General features: G+C 45.0%; 1 protein-coding gene and 1 pseudogene across 8 annotated transcripts in view; both read right to left on the reverse strand.

Annotated features, from left to right (window-relative positions):
• LOC103347431 (translation initiation factor IF-2) overlaps positions 1-26,312 on the reverse strand; it is a 779,171-nt gene that overhangs the window by 736,790 nt on the left and 16,069 nt on the right. For 3 of the 8 annotated variants that reach the window (XR_007916922.2, XR_007916924.2, XM_070064247.1), the window contains one exon: positions 19,357-21,424. Coding sequence is in view for 1 of the 8 variants with exons in the window: in XM_070064247.1 (XP_069920348.1) it covers positions 21,385-21,424 (40 nt within the window). In the remaining 7 variants the exon portion in view is untranslated. Of the gene's footprint in view, positions 1-14,032; positions 18,394-19,356; positions 21,425-26,312 lie in introns of those variants that run through there. The other 5 variants (XR_011384493.1, XR_011384491.1, XR_007916919.2 and 2 more) reach the window with 4 other exon arrangements.
• LOC138846952 (small ribosomal subunit protein eS6-like) lies at positions 7,700-13,996 on the reverse strand (annotated as a pseudogene).

The raw sequence follows: 26,312 nt of genomic DNA on the forward strand, positions 1-26,312 counted from the left end.
GACTTAGTAAATTTATGGTGCTACTGAACTGAGACTGTGAAAAAAGAGACGGTGGGGGAGAGAACTCACGGAATTCACGTGAGCACTCTCCAGAGACGCTACAATTCCGTAACTTTGGCAACCCAGTGGGAGACTGAAGGAGAATTTGAGCGCACTCTAAGGGCCGAACAGATTCCCTGTGTGGTCCTTGGGAAAGAGCTTCTGATCTCTGGCTCCTGTGGGTATATCATTTGCCTGCTAACTACCTCCAACTTTGTTCAGCTGTGCAGAATAACTTCCCTGTTGAATCAAAAAAAAAAGAGAGAGAGAGAGAGAGAGAGAGAGGTTTACCACGCCTAACCTGGGAGTGTCACCTTTGGCACACCAAACAGAGCTCTCAGGCCACACCCATCTCAAGCCCTAAGGCTCCATCAAAAACAGATAGTCCACTTAATCTAGAGTCATAGTATAACAAGAAAAAGCACCACAGTGAAGAAACCAAATATCTCCAATATGACAAATAACAAACGCAAAAACCAAGGTAATAAAAACAAGGAAGTCACCATGAAGCCCTCAAATGAAAAAGACACCCCAATTCAAGATTATGAGGATGATGACATAGAAGAAATGCAAGAAGCAGATCTCAAAAAATTGATAAGAACATTAAGAAGTTCTCAAAAACAAATTCTTGAACTACAGAAATCCTTAATGGACAAGATAGAAAATCTCTCTCGTGAAAATGAAATATTAAGGAGGAATCAAAATGAAACGAAACAACTAGTACAACAGGAAACTGGGATAGTGACTGAAGTGAAGAATTCAATAGATCAAATGAAAAACACAATAGAGAGCCTTACAAACAGAATGGGAGAAGCAGAAGAGAGAATATCGGACTTAGAAGACAGAGAACAGGAAAGGATACAGTCAGACCAAAGAAAGGAAGAGGAAATTAGGAATCTAAAACATATTGTCGGGAATCTTCAGGATACTATTAAAAAACCCAACATTCGGGTTCTAGGAGTTCCTGAAGGCATGGAGAGGGAGAAAGGATTAGAAGGCCTTTTTAGTGAGATATTAGCAGAAAATTTCCCAGGTTTGGAGAAGGACAGAGAAATCCTAGTACAGGAAGCTCACAGAACCCCTAATAAACACGACCAAAAGAGACCCTCACCACGGCACGTTGTAATTAAACTCTCCACAGTGAAACATAAAGAAAAGATCCTAAAATGTGCAAGAGAGAAACATCAGATTACTCTCAGAGGATCTCCAATCAGACTCACAGCTGACTTCTCATCAGAAACTCTACAAGCTAGGAGGGAATGGCAAGATATAGCCCAGGTACTAAGAGAGAACAACTGCCAGCCCAGAATATTATATCCTGCAAAGCTATCATTTGTGAATGAAGGTGAAATAAAGACTTTTCATAACAAACAGAAATTGAAAGAATTTGTTGCCACTCGTCCAGCCCTGCAAAAGATGCTTAAAGATGTGTTACACACAGAAACAAAGAAACACGGTCATCAATATGAAAGAAGGTAAAGGAAGGAAACCAAGGAAGGAAAGCTCACAGCAAAAGATCACAGGGAATTCAAAGCATATATTAGAACTTATCTTTGGCAAATGGCAGGGCAAAGTTACCACTTATCATTAGTCACATTGAACGTGAATGGCCTGAACTGTCCAGTTAAAAGACACCGTTTGGCTGATTGGGTTAAAAAACAAAACCCATCTATTTGCTGCCTACAAGAAACACATCTTTCCAACAAAGATCCATACAGACTGAAAGTGAAAGGCTGGAAAAAGATATACCATGCCAACAGAAATGAAAAAAGAGCAGGCGTAGCCATCTTAATATCAGACACCATAAACTTTACCACAAAAACCATTAAGAGAGACAAAGAGGGACACTACATAATGATTAAGGGATCAATTCAACAGGAAGATATAACAATTATCAATGTATATGCACCTAACTACAGGGCACCGGTTTATCTAAAAGATTTGTTAACGGACTTAAAGGGAGACTTAGACCCCAATACAATAGTACTGGGGGACTTCAATACTCCACTCTCAGAAATAGACAGATCAATAGGACAGAAGATCAACAAGGATACAGTAGATTTAAACGACACTATAGCCCAAATGGATCTAACAGATATATACAGAACTTTCAATCCTACAGCTAAAGATTATACATTCTTCTCAGCAGTACATGGAACCTTCTCTAGGATTGACCACATACTAGGCCATAAAGCAAGTCTCAGCAAATTCAAAAGAATTAGAATCATACCATGCAGCTTCTCAGACCATAAAGGAATGAAGTTGGAAATGAACAACTCAGGAATCCCTAGAGCATACGCAAACACATGGAGATTGAACAACATGCTCCTGAATGAACAATGGGTCATAGAAGAAATCAAAAGAGAAATCAAAAACTTTCTGGAAGTAAATGAGGATAACAGCACAACATACCAAAACTTATGGGACGCAGCAAAAGCAGTGTTAAGAGGAAAGTTTATATCAATAGGTGCCTACATCAAGAAATTGGAAAGGCACCAAATAGATGAGCTTTCTATTCACCTCAAGGATCTAGAAAACCTACAGCAAACCAGACCCAAATCTAGTAGGAGAAGAGAAATAATTAAAATCAGAGAAGAAATCAACAGGATTGAATCAAGAAAAACATTACAAAAAATCAGCCAAACGAGGAGCTGGTTTTTTGAAAAAATAAACAAAATTGACACCCCATTGGCCCAACTAACTAAAAAAAGAAGAGAAAAGACCCAAATCAATAAAATCAGAGATGAAAAAGGAAATGTAACAACAGACACCACAGAAATAAAAAGAATCATCAGAAATTACTACAAGGACTTGTATGCCAGCAAACAGGGAAACCTATCAGAAATGGATAGATTCCTGGACACATGCAACCTACCTAAATTGAACCAGGAAGACATCGAAAACCTAAACAGACCCATAACTGAGACAGAAATTGAAACAGTAATAAAGGCCCTCCCAACAAAGAAAAGCCCAGGACCAGATGGATTCACTGCTGAATTCTACCAGACATTTAAAGAAGAACTAACTCCAATTCTTCTCAAACTATTCAGAACAATTGAAGAAGAGGGAATCCTCCCAAATTCTTTCTATGAAGCCAGCATCACCTTAATTCCTAAGCCGGGAAAAGATGCAGCACTGAAAGAGAATTACAGACCAATATCCCTGATGAACATAGATGCAAAAATCCTCAATAAAATTCTCGCCAATAGAATGCAACAACACATCAGAAAGATCATCCACCCAGACCAAGTGGGATTTATCCCTGGTATGCAGGGATGGTTTAATGTGCGCAAGACAATCAATGTGATACACCACATTAACAGACTGCAGAAGAAAAACCATATGATTCTCTCAATAGATGCCGAGAAAGCATTTGATAAAATACAACACCCGTTCATGATGAAAACTCTAAGCAAACTGGGTTTGGAAGGAACATTCCTCAATACAATCAAAGCAATCTATGAAAAACCCACAGCCAACATCCTATTGAATGGGGAAAAGTTGGAAGCATTTCCACTGAGATCTGGGACCAGACAGGGATGTCCACTCTCACCACTGCTATTCAATATAGTTCTGGAGGTTCTAGCCAGAGCTATTAGGCAAGAAAAAGAAATTAAAGGGATACAAATTGGGAAGGAAGAACTCAAACTATCCCTCTTTGCAGATGACATGATTCTTTATTTAGGGGACCCAAAGAACTCTACCAAGAGACTATTGGAACTCATAGAAGAGTTTGGCAAAGTAGCAGGGTATAAAATCAATGCACAAAAATCAACAGCCTTTGTATACACAGACAATGCCATGGCTGAGGAAGAAATTCTAAGATCAATCCCATTCACAATAGCTACAAAAACAATCAAATACCTTGGAATAAACTTAACCAAGGACGTTAAAGATCTCTACGATGAAAATTACAAAACCTTAAAGAAAGAAATAGAAGAGGATACCAAGAAATGGAAAAATCTTCCATGCTCATGGATTGGAAGAATCAATATCATCAAAATGTCCATTCTCCCAAAAGCAATTTATAGATTCAATGCAATACCAATCAAGATACCGAAGACCTTCTTCTCAGATCTGGAAAAATTGGTGCTGAAATTTATATGGAGGCACAAGAGACCTCGAATAGCTAAAGCAATCTTGTACAACAAAAACAAAGCCGGAGGCATCACAATACCAGATTTCAGGACATACTACAGGGCAGTTGTAATCAAAACAGCATGGTACTGGTACAGAAACAGAAGGATAGACCAATGGAACAGAATTGAAATACCAGAAATCAACCCAAACATCTACAGCCAACTTATATTTGATCAAGGATCTAAAACTAATTCCTTGAGCAAGGACAGTCTATTCAATAAATGGTGCTGGGAAAATTGGATTTCCACGTGCAGAATCATGAAGCAAGACCCCTACCTTACACCTTACACAAAAATCCACTCAACATGGATTAAAGACCTAAATCTACGACCTGACACCATCAAGTTACTAGAGAACATTGGAGAAACCCTTCAAGATATTGGCACAGGCAAAGAGTTTCTGGAAAAGACCCGGGAGGCACAGGCAGTCAAAGCCAAAATTAACTATTGGGATTGCATCAAATTGAGAAGTTTCTGTACTGCAAAAGAAACAGTCAGGAGAGTGAAGAGACAACCATCAGAATGGGAAAAAATATTTGCAAACTATGCAACAGATAAAGGGTTAATAACCAGAATCTACAAAGAGATCAAGAAACTCCACAAAAACAAAACCAACAACCCAATTAAGAGATGGGCCAAGGACCTCAATAGACATTTTTCAAAAGAGGAAATCCAAATGGCCAACAGGCACATGAAAAAATGTTCAAGGTCATTAGCAATCAGAGAAATGCAAATCAAAACCACAATGAGGTTCCACCTCACCCCGGTTAGAATGGCTCACATTCAGAAATCTACCAACAACAGATGCTGGCGAGGATGTGGGGAAAAAGGGACACTAACCCACTGTTGGTGGGAATGCAAACTGGTCAAGCCACTATGGAAATCAGTCTGGAGATTCCTCAGAAACCTGAAGATAACCCTACCGTTCGACCCAGCCATCCCACTCCTTGGAATTTACCCAAAGGAATTTAAATTGGCAAACAAAAAAGCGGTCTGCAGCCTAATGTTTATTGCAGCACAATTCACAATAGCTAAGACCTGGAACCAACCTAAATGCCCATCAACGGTAGACTGGATAAAGAAATTATGGGATATGTACTCTTTAGAATACTATACTGCAGTAAGAAACAACGAAATCCAGTCATTTGCAACAAAATGGAGGAATCTGGAACACATCATGCTGAGTGAAATAAGCCAGTCCCAAAGGGACAAATACCATATGTTCTCCCTGATCGGTGACAACTGACTGAACACCAAAAAGGAAACTTGTTGAAGTGAAAGGGACACTATGGGAAATGGTGACTTGATCAGCATAGCCCTGACTGTTAATGAACAGCTTAATACATTATCCCTCTTAGTAGTTTTTTTGTCTGTTCTACTTAATATGACTGATTTAATTCTGTAATTAATACACAGTTATTCTTAAGTGTTGAAATTTAACTGAATTGTGATCCCTGTTAAACATAAGAGTAGGAATAAGAGAGGGAAGAGATATATAATTTGGGACATGCTCAAGCTGACTTTCCCCAAATGGTAGAGTTAGAAACATACCAGGGGATTCCAATTTAATCCCATCAAGGTGGCATGTACCAATGCCATCTCACTAGTCCAAGTGATCAATTTCAGTTCACAATTGATCATAATGAAAGGACTAAGAGTCAAAGGGAGCACATAAGCAAGTCTAGTACCTGCTAACACTAACCGATAGAATAAATAAAGGGGAGAGTGATCCAACATGGGAAGTGAGATACTCAGCAGACTCATAGAATGGCAGATGCCCTAAATAGCACTCTGGCCTCAGAATCAGCCCTAAAGGCACTCGGATCTGGCTGAAAAGCCCATGAGAGTATTTCAGGCATGGAAAGCCAAGACACTCTGGCAAAAGATCTCTGTGAGTGAGATCCCAGTGGAAAGAACAGGTCTTCAAAGAAGGAGGTACCTTTCTCTGAAGGGAGGAGAGAACCTCCACTTTGACTATGACCTTGTCTAAACAAGATAAGAGTCGGAGAACTCAAGGGGCTTCCATAGCCTTGGAAACTCATGACTGGAGCATAGGGAGATTACTGATGCCATAGACAGGAGTGTCAATTGGTAAAGTCAACAACAGGAGTCACTGTGCACTTACTCCTCATGTAGGATCTCTGTCCTTAATGTGCTGTGCATTGAGATTTAATGCTATAATGAGTACTCAAATAATATATTTCACTTTGTGTTTCTATGGGGGTGCAAACTGTTGAAATCTTTACTTAATGCATACTAAACTGATCCTCTGTAAAAAAAAAAAAAAAAAAAAAAAAAAAGAAAAGAAAAGAAACTATCAACTCCCAACTTGACTCTCACTGGGATTAAACATGACAATAGGTCTGATCTGATTTCATCATCATTAAAAAAAATCATCTATTATTTTTCACTTTATGTTTCTGTGTGGGAGCAAACTGTTGAAAGCCTTACTTAATGTATACTAAGCTGATCTTCTGTATATTAAGATAATCGAAAATGAATCTTGATGTGAATGGAAGGGGAGAGGGAATGGGAAAGGGGAGGGTTGTGGGTGGGAGGGACGGTATGGGGGGGAAGCCATTGTAATCGATAAATCGTACTTTGGAAATTTATATTCATTATATAAAAGTTAAAAAAAAATAAAAAATAAATAAAAAATTAAAAAAAAAAAAGAAAAAAAAAAAAAAAAAAAAAAAAAAAAAAAAAAAACCTGGGATGTTTTTTCACACTCTTGTACAATCCTGGAAACTTTGTGGTATTCATTTTGCTTATCTTCCACTGGCTTCTCAGGAGTTCATGAAGGATTTCATTAACAGATTTAGGCAATTCCTCTCTCCAAGTTTTTTTCATTGAAAAAAATTTATTTGGAGAACACACTCACACAAGAATGAGGGGCCATTTGTCATCATGGTTAAGGCACCTCTTGGCTGCTCTCATCCAATATGTAGTGCCTGTGTTCAACTCCTGGGTAGCACCGCGCTGATCCGATGGCAGGAGCCAGGAGCCAGGTGCTTTTCCTGGTCTCCCATGGGGTGCAGGGCCCAAGCACCTGGGCCATCCTCCACTGCACTCCCTGGCCACAGCAGAGAGCTGGCCTGGAAGAGGGGCAACTGGGACAGAATCCGGCGCCCTAACCGGGACTAGAACCCGGTGTGCCGGCGCCGCTAGGCAGAGGATTAGCCTAGTGAGCCGCGGCGCCGGCCCTGGGTCTATTCCTGAATTGACCTTTCTTGTAATGTGCCTTTCTTGTAATGTGTGTCTTCGCAGTTCCTCATATTGGTTTGACTCAACCACAGCTGTTGTGTTTAGGTGGTGAACCATTACATGAATCTATCTATCTATCTATCTATCGATCGATCGATCTAATCTTTCTCTCTTTAAAATAAGTAAATTTTAGAAAAATGCTCAAAAACTTTGGCATATGTTCTTTTAATTTTATCTGTAGTAAATTTTCATAGCCTTTAATGTACTTGTAAACATTAAAATCCCTAAAAAGACTTAGAAAAAATAAAATGTGTAACATTTCTAAAAAAAAAAAAAAAAAAAAAAAAAAAAAAAAAGAGGACCCTCAACCATATTTAATAACTTAGCCACTACAGCTAGCTCTGCATGTTGAGGTGAGGGAGACGCAGTAACTGCATGATGCACCTGACCTTGTAAAATAGCCACCCCGGTACCTCCTTTTGCTCCATCAGTAAAAGCTATGGGTGCTTTGGGAATGGGATTAGAATAAACTCTTTTAAAATAGTGTAAGGGTACCATGTCACAAAATCTAATAAAAGGATGATGGGGATAATGGTTATCTACACTATGTCAAGGGTGATGGTGATGTGGGACCATTGCCAAGTTTCCTTAGCCCACTCCTGAATGACTACAGACTCTAATGGAAGAATGCAGGACTGTGGTCTTCTCCCTGCAATTTCTACGACTCGGTGGATGGCTTGTAAAACTAAATTTCCCATAGCCTCCGCATAGGAGGTAATAGATCTGGGCATATGGTTATGTGGGTATACAGACAACAATGGTCCTTCTTGCCAGAGTAAAGCATAGGGATAATGACTTTGTATGAACACCAAAATACTTAAGGGCATAGTGGGGTCACACCGCTGCATAGCGGTGCTCTTAAGGTGCTGTTCAAAATTTTTTAATACTGGTTTTGCCTCCTTTGTAAGTTGTCTGGGTGAATTTAGGCATGCATCACCTTCCAGAAGTCGGAACAAAGGGTGCATTTCTTCAGTAGTCATTTTACAATAAGGCCGAATCCAGTTTAAATTTCCTCACAATTTGGGCCGGCTCTGCGGCTCACTAGGCTAATCCTCCGCCTAGCGGTGCCAGCACACCAGGTTCTAGTCCCGGTTGGGGCGCCGGATTCTGTCCCGGTTGCCCCTCTTCCAGGCCAGCTCTCTGCTGTGGCCAGGGAGTGCAGTGGAGGATGGCCCAGGTGCTTGGGCCCTGCACCCCATGGGAGACCAGGAAAAGCACCTGGCTCCTGGCTCCTGCCATCAGATCAGCGCGGTGCGCCAGCCGCAGCGCACTGGCCGTGGCGGCCATTGGAGGGTGAGCCAACGGCAAAAGGAAGACCTTTCTCTCTGTCTCTCTCTCACTGTCCACTCTGCCTGTCAAAAAAAATTTTTTTTAAATTAAATTTAATTTAAAAAAATTTCCACACAATTTTTGTAAGTCATTTAAGGTTTTAACATGATGAGTGGAGATATTAAAATCAAGAGGCTTTACTGTGGTAGGGGTAATCGATAGTCCTAAATATTGTACTGCAAGAACTCATTGAATCTTTTCAGGGGATAAGATAAGATTATAATTGTTTAGGGATTGCTCTAATGCAAAAAAGGCTTTATCTAATTCTTCCTGGTTGAGAGCAGCCAATAGACTATCACCCATGTAGTGTACTATTGTCATTTGTGGAAATAATTTTCTTACAGGTGCAATAGCCTTAGCAACATATATTTGACATAATGTGGGACTATTAGTCATTCCTTGTGGCAATACTGTCCACTCAGAATGAGCATTGGGTCCTATATGATTTATAGAGGGAATTGTAAAGGCAAAACATTGTCTATCTTCCTTGGCTAGGGGGATAGAGAAAAAACAATCCTTTATATCAACTACTATTAGTTTCCATTCTCTAGGTAGCATGGTTAAAACGGGGAGGCCGGGTTAGGTGGCCCCCATAGGTTGCATTTGTTTATTTATAGCTCTTAAATCGTGAAGTAGGTGATATTTACCTGATTTCTTTTTAATCACAAAGATAGGAGTATTCCAAGGAGAAGTAGATGGCTGAAGATGTCCTGCCCCTAATTGTTTCTCTACTAAGGTTTTTACAGCAGCCAATTTTTCTTCTGTAAGGGGCCACTGCGAAATCCACACTGGCTTAGAGGAGAGCCAAGTTACAGGGATTGGCTGCGGTGCGGTGGCCCCTCCTGGAAACCCAGTCCATGCCTGTCCTTTTCTCCTTTTGGACTAATGGGCGTTGTAATACCCTGTTCCCTAGCTCCCAGGCCTCCACCTTTATATCCCATTCGTGTCATGATGTTCCACGCAGCCTGTGATCCTTGTTGTTTTCCCTTTTCATTAGTCAAGGTAAGTCTTAGTTCCTGTAGGACATCTCGTCCCCAAAGGGTAACTGGCAGCTTACAGATATATGGTTGGATCTGTCCAGAATGGCCTTCATTGTCAGTCCAAGTGAGGATGCTGGCACTCCTAGGTGGAGCATGGGTAGTACCCAACCCTACCAGTGTATTCTCTGACTCTTGTGTTGGCCAGGAGGGAGGCCAGTCGTCTGCGGCTATAATACTTACATCAGCCCCAGTATCTAACAAGCTTTGTACTGTTTTTCCCTGAATGACAAGAGGCCAAAGTGGTCTGTTTTCCAATGATAAGGAGAATGCTGCAAAATCACTTCCTTGTTTAGCTCTCTGATCTCTAATTTTTTCCCAGCATAGTAATTGTGCTAGGGGTCTGTCATTATCTACGATAGCTGCACCTAAGGTGGCTTGAACGATAACTTTAGGTTTGCATGTGGGGAAAGTTACTATTGTTGGCTGAATTTGGAGTCCGCGCTGAAAATTGGTGGCTCATCCAATCACTAGTCCGAAGCCAGTATTGGGAAGAGAATTTTTAGTAGGGACTACATCAATGATTTGAAGACCCATAGCTGGAGTTAATATTTGAGACTCCGTTGGCTGCAATTCGAAACAGCTTACTGTTCCTGATCCCCTTTTTTTGATTGCTGGCGCACCCAATTTTGCTTCAGGCCCCGGTGTGCTGGGGCCCCTCTCCCATTTTTTGACTCTTGGGGAATGGGGTTTCCTGCTCTATCAGTCTTAGAATAACAATCACTGGCCCAATGATTACCTTTCCCACATTTAGGGCATAATCCCGGCTGTCGTTTGTTGGGCTTCTGTTGTCTACATTCCTTTTTTACATGTCCGGGTTGGCCGAAGAGAAACATTTGCAGTCACTCGCTCTATTGGCCTTAGCCATTGCCATAGCAGCATGAGCCCCAGAGGCAACATCATCCATGACATCTCTGCAAATTTTCATAAAGGTAGGGATGTCCTTATGTTGCAAAGGCCTTAGCGTGGAGCGACATGTCTTATTAGCATTTTCATATGCTAATAAGATATATGGTTGGATCTGTCCAGAATGGCCTTTATTGTCAGTCCAAGTGAGGATGCTGGCACTCCTAGGTGGAGCATGGGTAGTACCCAACCCTACCAGTGTATTCTCTGACTCTTGTGCTGGCCAGGAGGGAGGCCCAGAGGCAACATCATCCATGACATCTCTGCAAATTTTCATAAAGGTAGGGATGTCCTTATGTTGCAAAGGCCTTAGCGTGGAGCGACATGTCTTATTAGCATTTTCATATGCTAATAAGATATATGGTTGGATCTGTCCAGAATGGCCTTCATTGTCAGTCCAAGTGAGGATGCTGGCACTCCTAGGTGGAGCATGGGTAGTACCCAACCCTACCAGTGTATTCTCTGACTCTTGTGCTGGCCAGGAGGGAGGCCCAGAGGCAACATCATCCATGACATCTCTGCAAATTTTCATAAAGGTAGGGATGTCCTTATGTTGCCAAGGCCTTAGCACAGAGCGACATGTCTTATTAGCATTTTCATATGCAGTCGTCTCAGCAAGGGTGCGGCCTCTTCAGGAGACTCAGATTGCCCGCAGCTTCATAAAGGTGGTTAATAAAATCTGCATAAGGCTCGGAGGGTCCTTGTATTATCTTAGTAAGACTGTGTTTAACTTCCCCTTTTGTTGGCACTACCTTCCAGGCCCTCAAGGCTATATCTCTTATTTGTTGTAATACCTCCCGGGGACACCGAGCTTGCACTGCTTCTGCATGGAATGCTCCCTCTCCATTTAACATGTCCTCATTCCAGGCAGGTTACCCATCAGCTCGGTTTTGTGCCGCCTGAGTACGAGCTAGTTCCCTATAAGCGGCTGACCATAAGAGATAATCTCCCCCTGAAAGGACTGCCTTGCAGACATTTCTCCAATCTTCAGGGACTAGGCCATGAGTGCCTAAGGTTCCTAGAATAGCTTTGGTGAAGTTAGCATGTGGCCCGTAGAGAGTCACTGCCTTTTGCAGCTCTTTTAATGCTGTAAAGTTGACCGGAGTCCACCCGCGATTTCCTTGGCGGTCTTCAGTCACTGGAAAGATCTGATGGGGGTTAAAGAACTCTGCCCAATTTGGTTTCAGGCGCTGCGGTGGATGGGGAGTTGAATCCCCAGTATTTATAAGAAAAGCGGCTTCATCGTCATTACGAGCACTTTCGTTTTCAAGTATTTGCCTTCTAGTCTGTTTCTCCAGCCCAGACTCTAGAACTATGGGCCTCATCTCACTTGAAGCATTGCCAGCAAAACAGCAACAGCACATAGGATGAGGGGGCGGTTCGTAAGGAGCAGCGGAGGGCATTAAGGGCAACTCCGGGTAAAGTGGAGGCAATTCCAGCGTCTGCGGATGTTTCGCTTTTGGTCAGGCTCCTCCGCTTGCTTCCATCCTTTGTTCCTCTATATTGTCTCCTTTTTCGCTACTATCACGGGAGTCTTCGCTGAGCTCCTCCAGTAGTTCGGAGACTTCATCTAAGAGTTCCCCGACCTGGTCATCCTCTGACCGTAAGGCAGTATCTATCAGCTACCACAAGTGGATCACTCCCTCCTCGACTCCAGCGTTTCGCAATTCACGTCCCACCCATCTCCACCAAACCTGTGATAAATCTCCTTCTTCAACAAACCAAGGACAAGTTTTATATAGTATCCTAGTAAAATTGCACACAGCTACACTCTTTACGGGCAACCTCATTGCCTTTAAAAGGTGGCTAATCAATAGGTGCATTTTCGTGGTGGACTGTGTGTTCCCCATTGTACCACGGTATTCCTAGGCTTTTTCCCCTAGACTCCGTCTATAGACTTTTTTTTTTCTTACTTTCTTTCCACGTCGCAGCAATCCGAGTCACGGCACCAGTTGCAGGCATGCACCTTCCGGATAGGTTAACGCCGGCGAGACCTCGGAGACACCAGACGCGTTTATCGGCTTTTCAGCTTCCACTTTATTTTTTAGCAGACTCAGGTTACATGTCACGAACGCCCGCTGTCTTCGCCTCCTCCAACCCTCTTATATATCCCCCTCCCACCGTCCACCTGTTTATATATGATTCACGGAAAACATGTTACCAAATCAGCAAGAAACAAAACTTAGTAAATGTGGGAAACATGCAATAACAGGATGCTTACAGTCAAAACAGGATCTTGCGGTTAGCAATGGGCAGGGTGGAAAAAGCCCAGCACTAAACTTCTTGTGCTTGTACATGTCGGGAGGGGCACAGCTGGCCAGGCTGTCCCATTCCCCAACAATGAGTGGATTAGGTTTTTTGAAAAGGTGAACAAAATTTGTGTTTATTTTTATTTTTTGAGCTCTGAAACACAATCTTATTTATTTGTTGTTATTAAACCTTAGTTTTGACTGGACTCAGATTTAGCAGTAGACGCTCTCAGAGAAGACAGCCCACATCTCCCGGCAATCCGTTCCTGGCATTTTTCTTTGGCCTCCTCCATTCCCTTGGCTGAGAGTTTAGCATATTCTGCAGCCTCCTCCTTGTTCTCCTTAGTACACTGTTTCTTCAGAGCAATTTGCCGGCGTCTGTGTCGCAGGACACATGGAGTAACTAGACGCTGAATCTTGGGTGCTTTGGTCCTAGGTTTCTTACCCTGTTTAAGGGCTTTTCTTACAACATACTGGCATACATCATCTTCTTTAGAGAAACTGAAAAGCTTACGAATTCTGCTGGCTCTTTTAGGACCCAGGCGACAAGGCACCGTGGTATCTGTCAATCCAGGAATCTCTCTCTCTCTTTTTTTTTTACAATGACCAAGTTGAGAACACTCAAATTGGCATCAACAATGCAGCCCCAAACTGATTTGAGCTTTCTTTCTCCAGTTCTCCTTGGTCAGTAACAGGAATGCCCCTTATTCAGCAGAAGGTGGACCCGCCCATGGGTCAAGACACCTTGCTTCATGGGAAAACCTTGTTTGTCATTCCCACCACTGATCCGGACCACATAACCCTTCCATTCTTCACCCAGGGTGTCGGCAGCAACTTCTGTGGCCATACACTTCTCATAGAAAGTACGAAGTTTACGTTCATTGTGCACTTGGATGAGTTTCTGGCAGCCAGTGGCTGGGAAGGAGGTATTCAGCTTCATTTTGAAGCAGCTGGCCGCTTCGGAGGCTAAATTTTATTTAAGGTATACAAGTTTCATGTATTGCCTATATACAGATCTAGGAACATAGTGATATTCCCCATCCTTCCCTCCCTCCCACCCACGCTCCAACCCTTCTTCCTCCTCCCTCTCCTATTTCCATTAATTTTTACAAAAATCTATTTTTAGTTTACTTTATACTCCTAAGGGTAACTCTACACTAAGAGTTCAGGTAGTATGAAGGAAAAAATACTGTTGTGGGGGCTGGTGCTGTGGCACAGCAGGTTAAAGCGCCAGTCTGCATCATGGGCATCCCATAAGGGTGCAGGTTCAAGTCCTAGCCGCTCCACTTCTGACCCGGCTCTCTGCTATGGCTTAGGAAGGCAGTGGAAGATGGCCCAAATCCTTGGGCCCCTTTACCCACGTGGGAGACCTGGAAGAGGCTCCTCCTTTGGATCAGCACTGCTTCAGCCATTATGGCCAACTGGGGAGTGAACCAGTGGATAGAAGACCTCTCTCTGCCTCTGTCTCTCTGTAACTCTTTCAAATAAATAAAATAAATCTTTAAAAAAATACACTTGTGAACAAATTTTTAGGTAGACAATAAAAACAGAAGACTCAAGTCAATAGCAGACATGAAAATGTGACAACGCATATGATAACACAGAAACATCACTGCCCATTATAGATTGTGAAAACCACATGCCAACAAATTTGAGAACCATTAAGAGAAAGATAAGGGCTGGCGTCATGGCTCACTAGGCTAATCCTCCGCCTGCAGTGCCGGCACACCAGGTTCTAGTCCCAGTCGGGGTACCAGATTCTGTCCCGTTGCTCCTCTTCCAGTCTAGCTCTCTGCTGTGGCCTGGGAAGGCAGTGGAGGATGGCCCAAGTGCTTGGGCCCTGCACCTGTATGGGAGACCAGGAGGAAGCAGCTGGCTCCTGGCTTCAGATCGGTGCAGCATGCTGGCCACAACGAGCTGGCCGTAGCAGCCACTTGGGGGGGGTGAAACAATGGGAAAAGGAAGACCTTTCTCTCTGTCTCTCTCTCACTGTCTAACTTTGCCCGTCAAAAAAAAAAGAGATAAAACTCTGTAGGTGTGACTTACCACACCTGCAGCATGAAGAGAGACCAACAATAAGCTGAGAGTTGGAAGCAGTAAGAAAAAAGCTCCCAGCAAGGAAAAGCCCAGGACCAGATGGCTTCATGGCTTCATTTTAGCAAACTCTCAGTAAGAACCAAACTGATTAATCTCAAAGTAGCCCCTAAAAATTCAAAGGGAGGGAAACCTTCCAAATTCATTCTAGGAGGACAGCATTACCTCTACTTCAAAACCAGGCAAGGACACAACCAAAAAATAAAATTACAAGTCAGTGTCCCCAGTAGACACAGCTGCAAAATCCTCAACCAACTCTAGCAAAATGAACTTAACAAAAAATCATTCATACTGATCAACTGGGGTTTATCACAGGGATTCAGGTACATTCAACCTGTGCACACCAAGAAACCTATCACTAATCACTTCAATAGAAGGAAGGAAAAAGCTCATACGATCACCTCGACAGAGAAATCACTAGATACAATTAAACAATCTCTCCTCATTTAGAAACTTTGCACATGGGGCCGGCGCTGTGGTGCAGCTGGTTAACACCCTGGCCTGAAGCGCCAGCATCCCATATGGGCACTGGTTCGAGACCCGGCTGCTCCTCTTTCAATCCAGCTCTCTTCTATGGCCTGAGAAAGTAGTAGAAGATGGCCAAGGAGAGAGGCACCTTTCTCTGAAGGGAGGAAGGAACCTCCACTGTGTATGGCCTTGACTAAACAAATTCAGAGTTCCTGAACTCAAGGGGCTTCCATAGCCTAGACAGCTCATAGCAAGAGTCTCGGGTGATTACTGACATCATAAATAAGAGTGCCAATTGTTAAATCAACAATGGGAGTCACTGGGTTCATGCTCCCCACGCAGGATCTCTGTCCTTAATATGTTTAACTATGAAACTCAAAAACAACACTACTAGTCGAACAATACCCTATAGCTGGTTCGGTTGTGTGAGTGCAACCTGTTGAAATCCCTGCTTAGTATATACTAACTTGATCTTCAGTATATCAAGGTAATTGAAAATGAAACTCGATGCAGGGCGGGATGGGAGAGGGAGTGGGTAAGGGGAGGGCCACGGGAGGGAGGGAGGGAGGTCGGGGGGGGGAGCCACAACAATACAAAAGATGCATTTTATAGTCTACTTAAAACTATTGGTTGAACTCTGTAATTAATACACAATTACTCTTAGGTGTTTAATTAATGCTATAACTAGTACTCAAATAGTATTTTACACTTTGTGTTTCTATGTGGGAGCAAAATGTGGAAATCTTTACTTAACATATGCTAAATTGATCTTCTGTATATAAAGATAATTGAAAATTAATCGTGATGTGAAGGGGAAGGGGAGAGGGAGTGGGAGAGGAGAGCGTTGTGGGTGGGAGGGAAGTTATGGGGGAGGAAGCTATTGTAATCCATAAGCTGTACTTTGGAAATTTATGCTCATTAAATAAAAAAAAAAGTAGTAGAAGATGGCCCAAGTCCTTGCACTCCTGCACCCGCGTGGGAGACCTGGAAGAAGCTCCTGGCTTCGGACTGGCACAGCTCCGGCCGTTGTGGCCAATTGGGGAGTGAACCATCGGATGGAAGACCAACCTCTCTCTCTCCCTCTCCCTCTCTCTCACTCTTTCTGCTTCTCCTCTCTCTAACTCCACTTTCAGATAAATAAATAGATCTTAAAAAAAAAAAAAGAAACCTTGAACAAACTCAGCATAGAAGGGGTATGTCCCAACGGTACAGGCTATGTTGGACAAACTCACAGCTAAGAGGATTTCCTCAAAGATCTGGAATCTGAAAAGAATGTCTACAACCACCACTCTTATTCAATACAGCACAGCAAGTTATCACGAAAGCAATTAGGCAAGAGAAACAAGTAAAATGCATACAAATAGGAAAGGAGGAAGTCCAACTGTCCCTGTTTGCAGATGACAGGATTCTACTTGGGAGAAACCTGCAGACTCCTGCAAGAGAATATTAGAACTGGAAAACAAATCCAGTAGCTGCAGGGTACAAATTCAATGTGCAAAGCTAATTAGCATTTGTATAAACAAACAATGAACTGTGAGAAAGAAGTTACAAGACCAATTCCATTAATAATTACAAAAAAAATTTAAATGGAATAAATTAAACCATAAATAGTAAAGACTCCTCCAATGATAATGACACAGCAGTAATGAAAGAAATGAAGGAGCTAAAACAGAAGAACGGCCCCCCATATTCATGGTTGGAAAACGTATTTATTTACCTTTTAAAAATGATTTATTTGAAAGTTAGAGTGGGATGGGGGGAAGGTAGGTCCTGTATCTGCTGGTTCACTCCCCTAGTGGCCTCAATGGCCAGCACTAGGAAAGGCTCAAGCCAGGAGCCAGGAGCTTCATCCAGGTCTCCACAGGAATGGCAGAGGCCAAAGGACTTGAGCCATCTTCCATTACTTTTCCCAGGCCATTAGCATGTGGCTGGATTGCAAGTGGAACAGCCAGGACAGGAACTGCTGCATGGGGATGCAGGTGTCACAGGTGGTGGCGCCACTGCTATGCCACAATGCCTGTCCTCGTCTGGAAAACAATAAATTGTCCATACTACACAAAGAGATTGAAAGATTCAATGTAGTCGTCACAAAACTACCAATTACATTCTCCAAAGAACAATAAGAAACAACTTTGAAATTCACATAGCAGCACCAAAGTCCTCAAATGGACAAATCAGACTTGAACAAAAATAATACAGCTGGAAGCACAAGAACACCAGACTTCAAGCCCTTCTACTATTCCAACAACACCGACATGATCCTGGCATGAAGACAGTCACAAAGATTAATTAACTGAGTAAAGATCGAAGAAATGAACCCAGCATCCACAGCCATCTTGCCGTGGACAAAGGTGCCCAAAACACACAGAGAAAGGACAGTGTCTCTACTAAATGGTGCCTGGAAGACTGCATGTCCACACGCAGATAACTGAACTGGGCCAATTCCCCACCCTATGCAATCATTTACTCAAAACAGATCAAAGATCTCAACGTAAGGTTGAAAAATAAGCGCTCAGATGAGATCACAGGGGAAACACCAAGACATCTCCATAGGCAATGGTTTTAAAAAGATCAAGAGAAAAGGAAGAAAACCAGACAAATGTGATTTTATCAGACTCAGAGGCTTCTGCACAGCAGGAAAAACAATCCACAGAATGAGAGACATACTGATAATCTGTTCATCTGACAAAGGACTACTATCCCTTACATGTAAAGAACCTGGAAAACTTAACAAGAATGCAAGCAATGCAGTTCAGAGCTGGGCGTTGAACAGGAGCAGACATTTTGCCCTTTGCTTTGCTTTCAAAACACACATTTGTCCCGATTCCACACGTGTGTGTGTTTGGCTCTCCACACCCAGGGAGATATCTGGAAAGAAAGGAGGATTTTTAATGGCAGATAACAAAAAAAAAAAAAAAAAAAAAAAAAAAAAAAAAAAGGATCCTCTAACAAAAAGTTACATGTGGAAATACACGTCCCACTAAAATAGCAGTTAGGGAATAGCGGCCAGGGAATCCAGAAAAATCACCTGGATCAACCAGTCAACAGCCTCTCCCTCTATAAATCAACACTCCATATGGCCCTCACTCCAACTTTCAGCTTGTTCAAGAGCTGCCCCTTGGATAGGAATTCAGACGTCCGTCAAAGAGAATTGTGGGTTTCCATCAGTGTAGCAGTGGTTGGTACTGGAATCCTGAGAAAGACCTTGTATACCTGAACACTGTGTCTACCACACTGCTAAGGCTGCACGTGACTGCTCATCATGGAAAGAGTCCATTTCTACGCCTCTGTAAGTGTGTGGCTGGATAGAAAGTGATCACTGCCATCCAGGAAGTCAGCCCAGAGTGTGAGTTCTGTGCAAAAATGACAAGAGCAAGGAAATCCCACAGGGATGGGACCTCCAGCATCAGTCATCCAGAGTGGAAGTGTGAGCCGACTTCACGGTGACGGCAAGAGCTGCAAGGCCACTTAACCTTTGTAAGTTCACCAACTGCCTGGAAGCAGACCTGAGGCAAACTGAAGGAAGCTACAGAGGGGCGTAAGGCACGACTTAGTCACATCGTCCCCAGCCTGGCCTCCTCGAGTGCAGCCAGGGGCCAGCCCTCAAGCACACATTCCCTGGCTAGGAAGGGCTGCCTCCCATTTCTCTCCTTGCAGAGTCCAGAGGAGGCTGCGGCCCCATAGCCCCCCGAGTTTGACAAACCTGTCCAGTGTGATTAAGCACTCTTCAGGCACTGAATCGCACGTCCATGTGGCTAAGAACAAAGACTGAAACCCGGTGGGGCTGCACCATGTCCCCAGGCCCCCAGTTCTCCTGGTTCAGTTTACTCACCCCTCTGTGGCTTGCTCTCAGCTGCGTGGCGGTCCCTGCCTTCGTCATTCTCCAGCCATTTTCATTCGTAGCCAAGGAAGGCCAGGCCTTCCTGTTCCCAGAACTTCCACCTCCACAGAAACGGGCTCACCAACCCTGGAAATTCGTTCACTTCCTGGTTAAAACCAATCCGGCCTCATGTCCCAGATGACAGCAGGAAGCAGCCAGACAGTGACGCCGTGTACACCTTTGAATCTTTAAGTTCTAAGCAACGAGAGCCAACACAGAAACCATTCCTCCCGCTCAAGAAAACAGTGTAAGTTTGGCGAAAAAGCTTGCTGACACTACCCATCCCCAGGTGTTCTTGCAAATAAAGGGGCGGGGGAAGCTGATTGGATGCAGCCAAGCTCAGCAGCTAACACTTCTCACACTTCTCATTAAGGAGCTGCCTGCAATTCTGACTCAGCTGCATCAGGTTTGCTGCGCCCTTGGTGTTTTTTTTTTTTTTTTTTTTGGTCAGGCAGAGTGGCAGTGAGAGAGAGACAGAGAGAAAGGTCTTCCTTTGCCGTTGGTTCACCCTCCAATGGCCACCGCAACCAGCGCGCTGCGGCCAACACACCGCGCTGATCCGAAGGCAGGAGCCAGGTGCTTCTCCTGGTCTCCCATGAGGGTGCAGGGCCCAAGCACTTGGGCCATCCTCCACTGCACTCCCTGGCCACAGCAGAGAGCTGGCCTGGAAGAGGGGCAACCGGGACAGAATCCGGCACCCCGACCAGGACTAGAACCCAGTGTGCCGGCGCCGCAAGGCCGAGGATTAGCCTAGTGAGCCGCAGCGCTGGCCTTTGCTGCACCCTTGTAAAAGCAGGGCCAGGACCCTCACCATCTCCTTCCTGGCACAGAAATCCAACTCCATTATAATGATAAACGTCCAACAGCAGCCAACCTGAAACACATGCAGCACACACGACGACACAGATGGCAAAGAAACCTGCTCCTCCCTGAACCTGAGCAACCCTCCTGGGGACGTCCCATAAACTCAGGGAGCATATAAAACTTCCCTGGAAGTTAAAACCTTTAACTCCTGGCTCTTGCAGAAACCCGATTTCTGATTAAAGCCACCTTGTTCCTGAATTGTGCAATTTAAATTTAAATTGCTGCTCTCAGCTCACACTGTGGTGAGTGTGCTTCTGCTGGCAAAGGCATAGGACAAGAACCTCTGGGTTTTCTGCCAGTGTTGTCATTCCAAAGAAATGATAAGATGATGGATATGTTAATTATGCCCACTTGTGGCCAGCACTGTGGCTTAGCAGTTACAGCTGCCACCTGCAGTGCCGGCATCCAATATGAGTGCCGGTTCGAGTCCTGGAAGCTACATTCTGATCCAGCTCCCTGCTGTGGCCTGGGAAAGCAGTAGAAGATGGCCCAAGTCCTTGGGCCCCTGGCCCCATGTAGGAGACCTGGAGGAAGCTCCTGGCTCCAGATCAGCACAGCTCTGTCCGATGCAGCCATCTGGGGAGTGAACCAACAGATGCAAGACCTCTCTCTCTCTCTCCCCCCATCTCAGCCCCTCTGTATCTCTGCCTTTCAAATAAATAAATGAATACTTTAAAAAATTATCCTCACTTAATCATCTGACAAGGTTTATAGGCCGTGTACCACTATACTGTATGCCACATATATACAGCTATCTGTCAATTTAAAATAAGATAAAATGAATTTAAAATTGATTCTAAAGCTCCTATGAAGATTACAGAAAGCAACAGCTTACCTACTCTTCTCCAGTAACCGCCGGTTGTTGCACAAATTAGAAATCCATTGCACAGCATGGGACAAGGGCAGCTGGAGACTGCAGGCAGGGCCTGTGGCCACACCGAGGCTGCACTGTTGCAGAAGTGCTGTGAGGGCTCCCCCGTCACAGGCAGACGAGGGCAGCTGGAGACTGCAGGGCAGGGGCTGTGGCCACACCGAGGCTGCGCTGTTGCTGAAGTGTTGTGAGGGCTCCCCCGTCACAGGCAGACAGCCGAGCGATCAGTGCTGTCACGCATTCTTCAGTGACAGAACTTGGCAAACAACCAACATTCCAACGCCCTTAAAGGTAAAGGTAAAAATGATAGTGTGACTGATTTCTGACATGGCTCATCAGACTTACAGAACTTCACAAATGTCTCCCTTTTCCCATCCGACTTTGAGACTACGTTTTGCATGTTTGTCAGAAATGATCTGGTATGTGACATGGAACGTGGCAGTGCTGCTGGAGTGGTGAGGAGAGCTGTAGCAGGGCCCACAGCTGTCTTGGCTGCCAAGGTCTCGTCTGGTGCGAGGCACAGAATCCCCCTGAGAACATGCCTGGAGCTGGCTTGATCACTCCTTTACAATGTGCTTGTGTCATCTGTGTCTTGTTCTTCAAAATTCTGTCAGTTGGTACTTGAGCAAATCCAAGTTAACACAGTATTTTGGTTTTAGTCACTTTTTCTTTTTTGTTCCCCACTTTTCTACATTCAGTTTTGTTTTTGTTTTTTTTTTTTTCTTGCAGTTACTAACATTAAAGATAAGCCATTTTCTATACTCCCCAATGGCGCATCATATTGGCTGTAATATTAAGGTGAACAAATAATAAGTGATTTTGCAAGATCCCTGAAAAGTCAAGGAGGGGCAGAGTTTTTAGAGACGATCACTAATAAGATAAACACCCACTCAACACAGCATTAACCACCACAGCAATCAGACAACCATCGGTATGGAGGCCAGTAAGAGCATCAGTGAAATTCACTGGATCACATTGGGGGCCACAGGGCTCCCACAAATGAGAATGGATGGACAGTTCAGCCAACCATTGCTTTTTCTGTGTTTTAAGATTTATTTTTATTTGCAAGTCAGAGCTAGAGAGAGAGAGGAAGAGAGACACACAGAGAGAGAAATCTCCCATCTGCTGGTTCACTTCCCAGATGATCACAATGGCTTGGCTGTTTTTTTTTTTTCTTTCAGGGGAAAACATAAACATTGCACGTGTGTGTGTTCGGTTCACCATGCCCATGGAGATATTTGGAAAGAAAGGAGGACCAGCCAAAACCATTCAAACCCAACTGGTGACTGAACATGCATATTTGGTGGGCTGTAGAAGGACCAAACATGCTCAGATGCTGCCCAAGCCAATGCACTTCCAACTAGGGACAGCATATGCACATTTGGGGTTTCAAAGGTTGCCACATGAATGGCAGGTCCAAACCAGGGATGGCAATGGTGCCTATGTGTTTGTTGGCTCGAAGGCAGCCCAAGAATGAGCAGTCTCTGCCCAAGCCATTCCATATCCAACTGGGAACCGCACTTCTGTGTTTGGTGGATAACAGACATTCCAAGCATGGGCAGTGGCTGGCCCACACCACTGCTAATACAACAGGGGACCATGACTGTGGGTTTGGTGGCTCCAATGTGGCCCAAGCATCACAGTCACCACCCAAGCCATTGGACACCAACTGGGAACAGCACATGTGCGTTTGGTGACTCACAGGCTGCCTGTGCATGTGTAGTCACCACTCACGCATTGCAAATTGAACTGGGCCCATGCATGCACATTTGCTAACCCACAGGCCCAACCATCGCAAGTCCAGCTGGAGGCCAGGCATGCATGTGGTTGCTCACTTGGGACCACAGCATGCAGCCACTGGAGTAATGGAGGCCTGTGTGAGTCAAGTGCTTGTCCCCTCAGAAGCCTCTGCATGCACCTTTGCAAACACCACAGGGGACTGAACATGCACATTCGGTGGCTAATAGGGAGCTCATCCACATGCAGTCACACAGTCGCCCTCCATGCCATTGCAAATTCAACTGGGGACAGCACATGTGCGTTGTGTGGCTCACAGACTGCCCATGCATGTGAAGTGCCTGATCGATTCAATGCAAACACAACTGAGAACTACAAATGCATGTTTGGGGGGCTCAGAGACCCACACACGTGCAATTGGCAGCCCAAGACATTGCAAATTCAACTGAGGACCAGGCACGCAAGTGCAGTGGCTCACTGGGAACCACAGCATGCAGAGTGACCAGAGTAATGGTGGCCTGTGCAAGTCAAGTGGCTGTCCCCACCAGGAGCCTCTGCCTATGCCTTTGCAAATCCAACTGGGGACTGCACATGCACTAACGGTCGGCAGCAGCACCCACAGTGACACTCCTAACTGCAGCCTACATGCGCAGTGGCCACACCCATGAGAGGAAGGTGCATGCATCATTGTAAATCCAATAGGGACTGCACATGCACATTTGGTGGCTCACAGGTGGCCCACCCATGTGCAGTGGCCAGCCCAATCCATTGCAAATCCACCTGCGGGCAGACAAATGAGAGCCAGCACATTCAAAGTGGAGATCCCACCTGCAGACTACCCACGAGCCACTGTGAATCCAACTGGGGACTATGCATGCCCATGTGGCTGCTCACAGGTGACCCAGCATGCACAGCGATCAGCCTAATGGCAGCCTGCACATGTGCAGTGGCCGTCCTCACCACAGGCCCCTGCATGACACCTGGCAAATCCAACTGGGAAACACGCATGCTCAGTTGGTGGCTCCCCTGGGAACCAAGCATACACAGTGACCAGCCTAACAGCACCTGCACATGGTAAGGGGCCATCCCCACCAGAAGACCTTACAAGGTGCGTGCAAACCCAACAGGAGATTGCACATGTGCATCTGGTGACTCTCAGGCAGCCCACGCATGTGTAGTTGACACCAAGCCATTGCAAATCCAGCTGGGGACCGAGCATGCACTTTTGGTGGCTCATATGTGGCCCAAGAATGTGCACTGACATTCCTAATTGTGGCCAGCACATGCCCAGTAGCTTGCCCCACCAGAGCAAGGCCCACACATAACTGGAAATCCAACTGGGGACTGCGCATGCGTGTGGCTCACAGGCAGCCAAAGCATGAGCAGTTGCCGTCAACGGCCTGCAAATCCAACTGGGGACAGCACATGCGTGTCTAGGGACTCAAAGCTGCCACACACACGCAGTGGGCAGCCCAAGCCATTGCAAACCCAACTGGTGACCATGCACGTGCATCTGTTTTCTCACAGGCTGCCCACACGTTAGCAGTGACCGGCTGAAGCCACTGCAAACCCCACTGGGGATGCTGCACGCGGATTTGGTTGCTCACACACTGCCCGTGCATGTGCAGTGGCTGCCCAAGGCACTGCAGATCCAACAGGGGACCTCCCATGCGAGTTTGGTGGCTCAGATAGGCCTGAGCATGCGCAGTCACCACCCATTTGCCACTGCAGATACAACCAGGGCAAACCCAGTGACTGTCAGCTCATTCAAAGCACCTATCCCCATGCGTAGACTCTGTGTGGGCCATTGCAAATCCAACTGGAGGACCAGACATGAGCACTGGATGTCTCTCAGGTGACCCACGCCTGCAGTGACCAGCATAATGGCAGCATGCAGGTATGCAGTGGCCATCCCCAACACAGGACACTGTGTGAGCCATTGCAAATCCAACTGGAGGACCAGACATGAACACTGGATGTCTCTCAGGTGACCCACGCCTGCAGTGACCAGCATAATGGCAGCATGCAGGGTGCAGTGGCCATCCCCAACACAGGACCCTGCATGAGCCACTGTGAATCCAATTGGAGGACCAGACATGAACACTGGATGTCTCTCAGGTGACCCACGCCTGCAGTGACAGCATAATGGCAGCATGCAGGGTGCAGTGGCCATCCCCAACACAGGACCCCATGTGAGCCATTGCAACTCCAACTGGGGACAGCACATGCACACTGAGTGGCCAACCAGCAGCCTGCCCTTTTGCAGCAACACGCCTAATTGCAGCGTGCACATGCGCATTAGCTGTTCCCAACAGAGGAAGGCACAGGCATCATTGTATGTCCAACTGGGGACCTTAACTCTAACCCCAACTCTAACATCCTGACCCTCCACCCAACCCCAACCCCTAACCTGAATCCTAAACCCTAACAGTAAACCATAACCCTAATCTTAACCTCCAACCTCTAACCCCTAATCCTAATCCCAGCCCTAATCTTGAACCCCACCTCTCATCCTAACACAAACCCTAAACCCTGCTTCTAAAACCCTAAACCCCAAACTGTATATCCTAATCCTAACCTTCACCCTAAACCATGACACTCCACCTCTAACCCTAATCTTAATCTTGACCTCACACATAACCTCCAATTCTATTTTTTCCTTGATGCTACTTTCTAGCTCTTAAAATCAATCTGAGTGCTGGCACTGTGGCGTAGTAGGTTAAGCATCCGCCTGCAGTGCCAGCATTCCATATGGGCACTGGTTTGAGACCCAGCTCCTACCCTTCCAAAACAGCTCCCTGCTAATGGGCCTGAGAAAAGAGCAGAAGATGGTTCAAGTCCTTGGGCCCCTGCACCCACGTAGGAGACCTTGAAAGAAGCTCCTGGCTCCTGTCTCCCGATCAGCCAGCTCCAGCCATTGCAGCCATTTGGGGAGTGAACCAGTGGATAGGAGACCTCTCTCTCTGCCTGTAACTCTGCCTCTTGGAGCAAATAAATAAATTTGTAAAAAACCCAATCTGTTCACCATGACATTGTGAAACTCAAATCCCTATTGCTTGTGTGATAACTTCAACACAAAATCAAGCCCATCCCCCACATTACAACCTCAATCACCTGACATCACATGACAGAAAACTGTTATAAATGCACACCCAAAAACCTTCCACAACAAACTTAAAGCAATAGCACATTAAAGCATCACATGCTAGATTAAGATATCTTTCAGAAAATCAAGGTTGAACAGAACACTCATCCATGTGAAACATCACATTCACAGAATAATGAAAAGCTCCACCTGATCATCCCACCAGATGCAGAAACAGCTTCAATAAATCCACAACCACGTAGTGATGCTTAAAAGTGCCCACTGATCAGATAAAGAAGGGAACTTCCAGGCCTGGCATTGGGTGCTGCAGGTGCAGCTGAGGCTTGCCA

Source organism: Oryctolagus cuniculus, chromosome 19, assembly GCF_964237555.1.
Source record: "Oryctolagus cuniculus chromosome 19, mOryCun1.1, whole genome shotgun sequence".
In the NCBI taxonomy this organism is placed as follows: Eukaryota; Metazoa; Chordata; class Mammalia; order Lagomorpha; family Leporidae; genus Oryctolagus; species Oryctolagus cuniculus.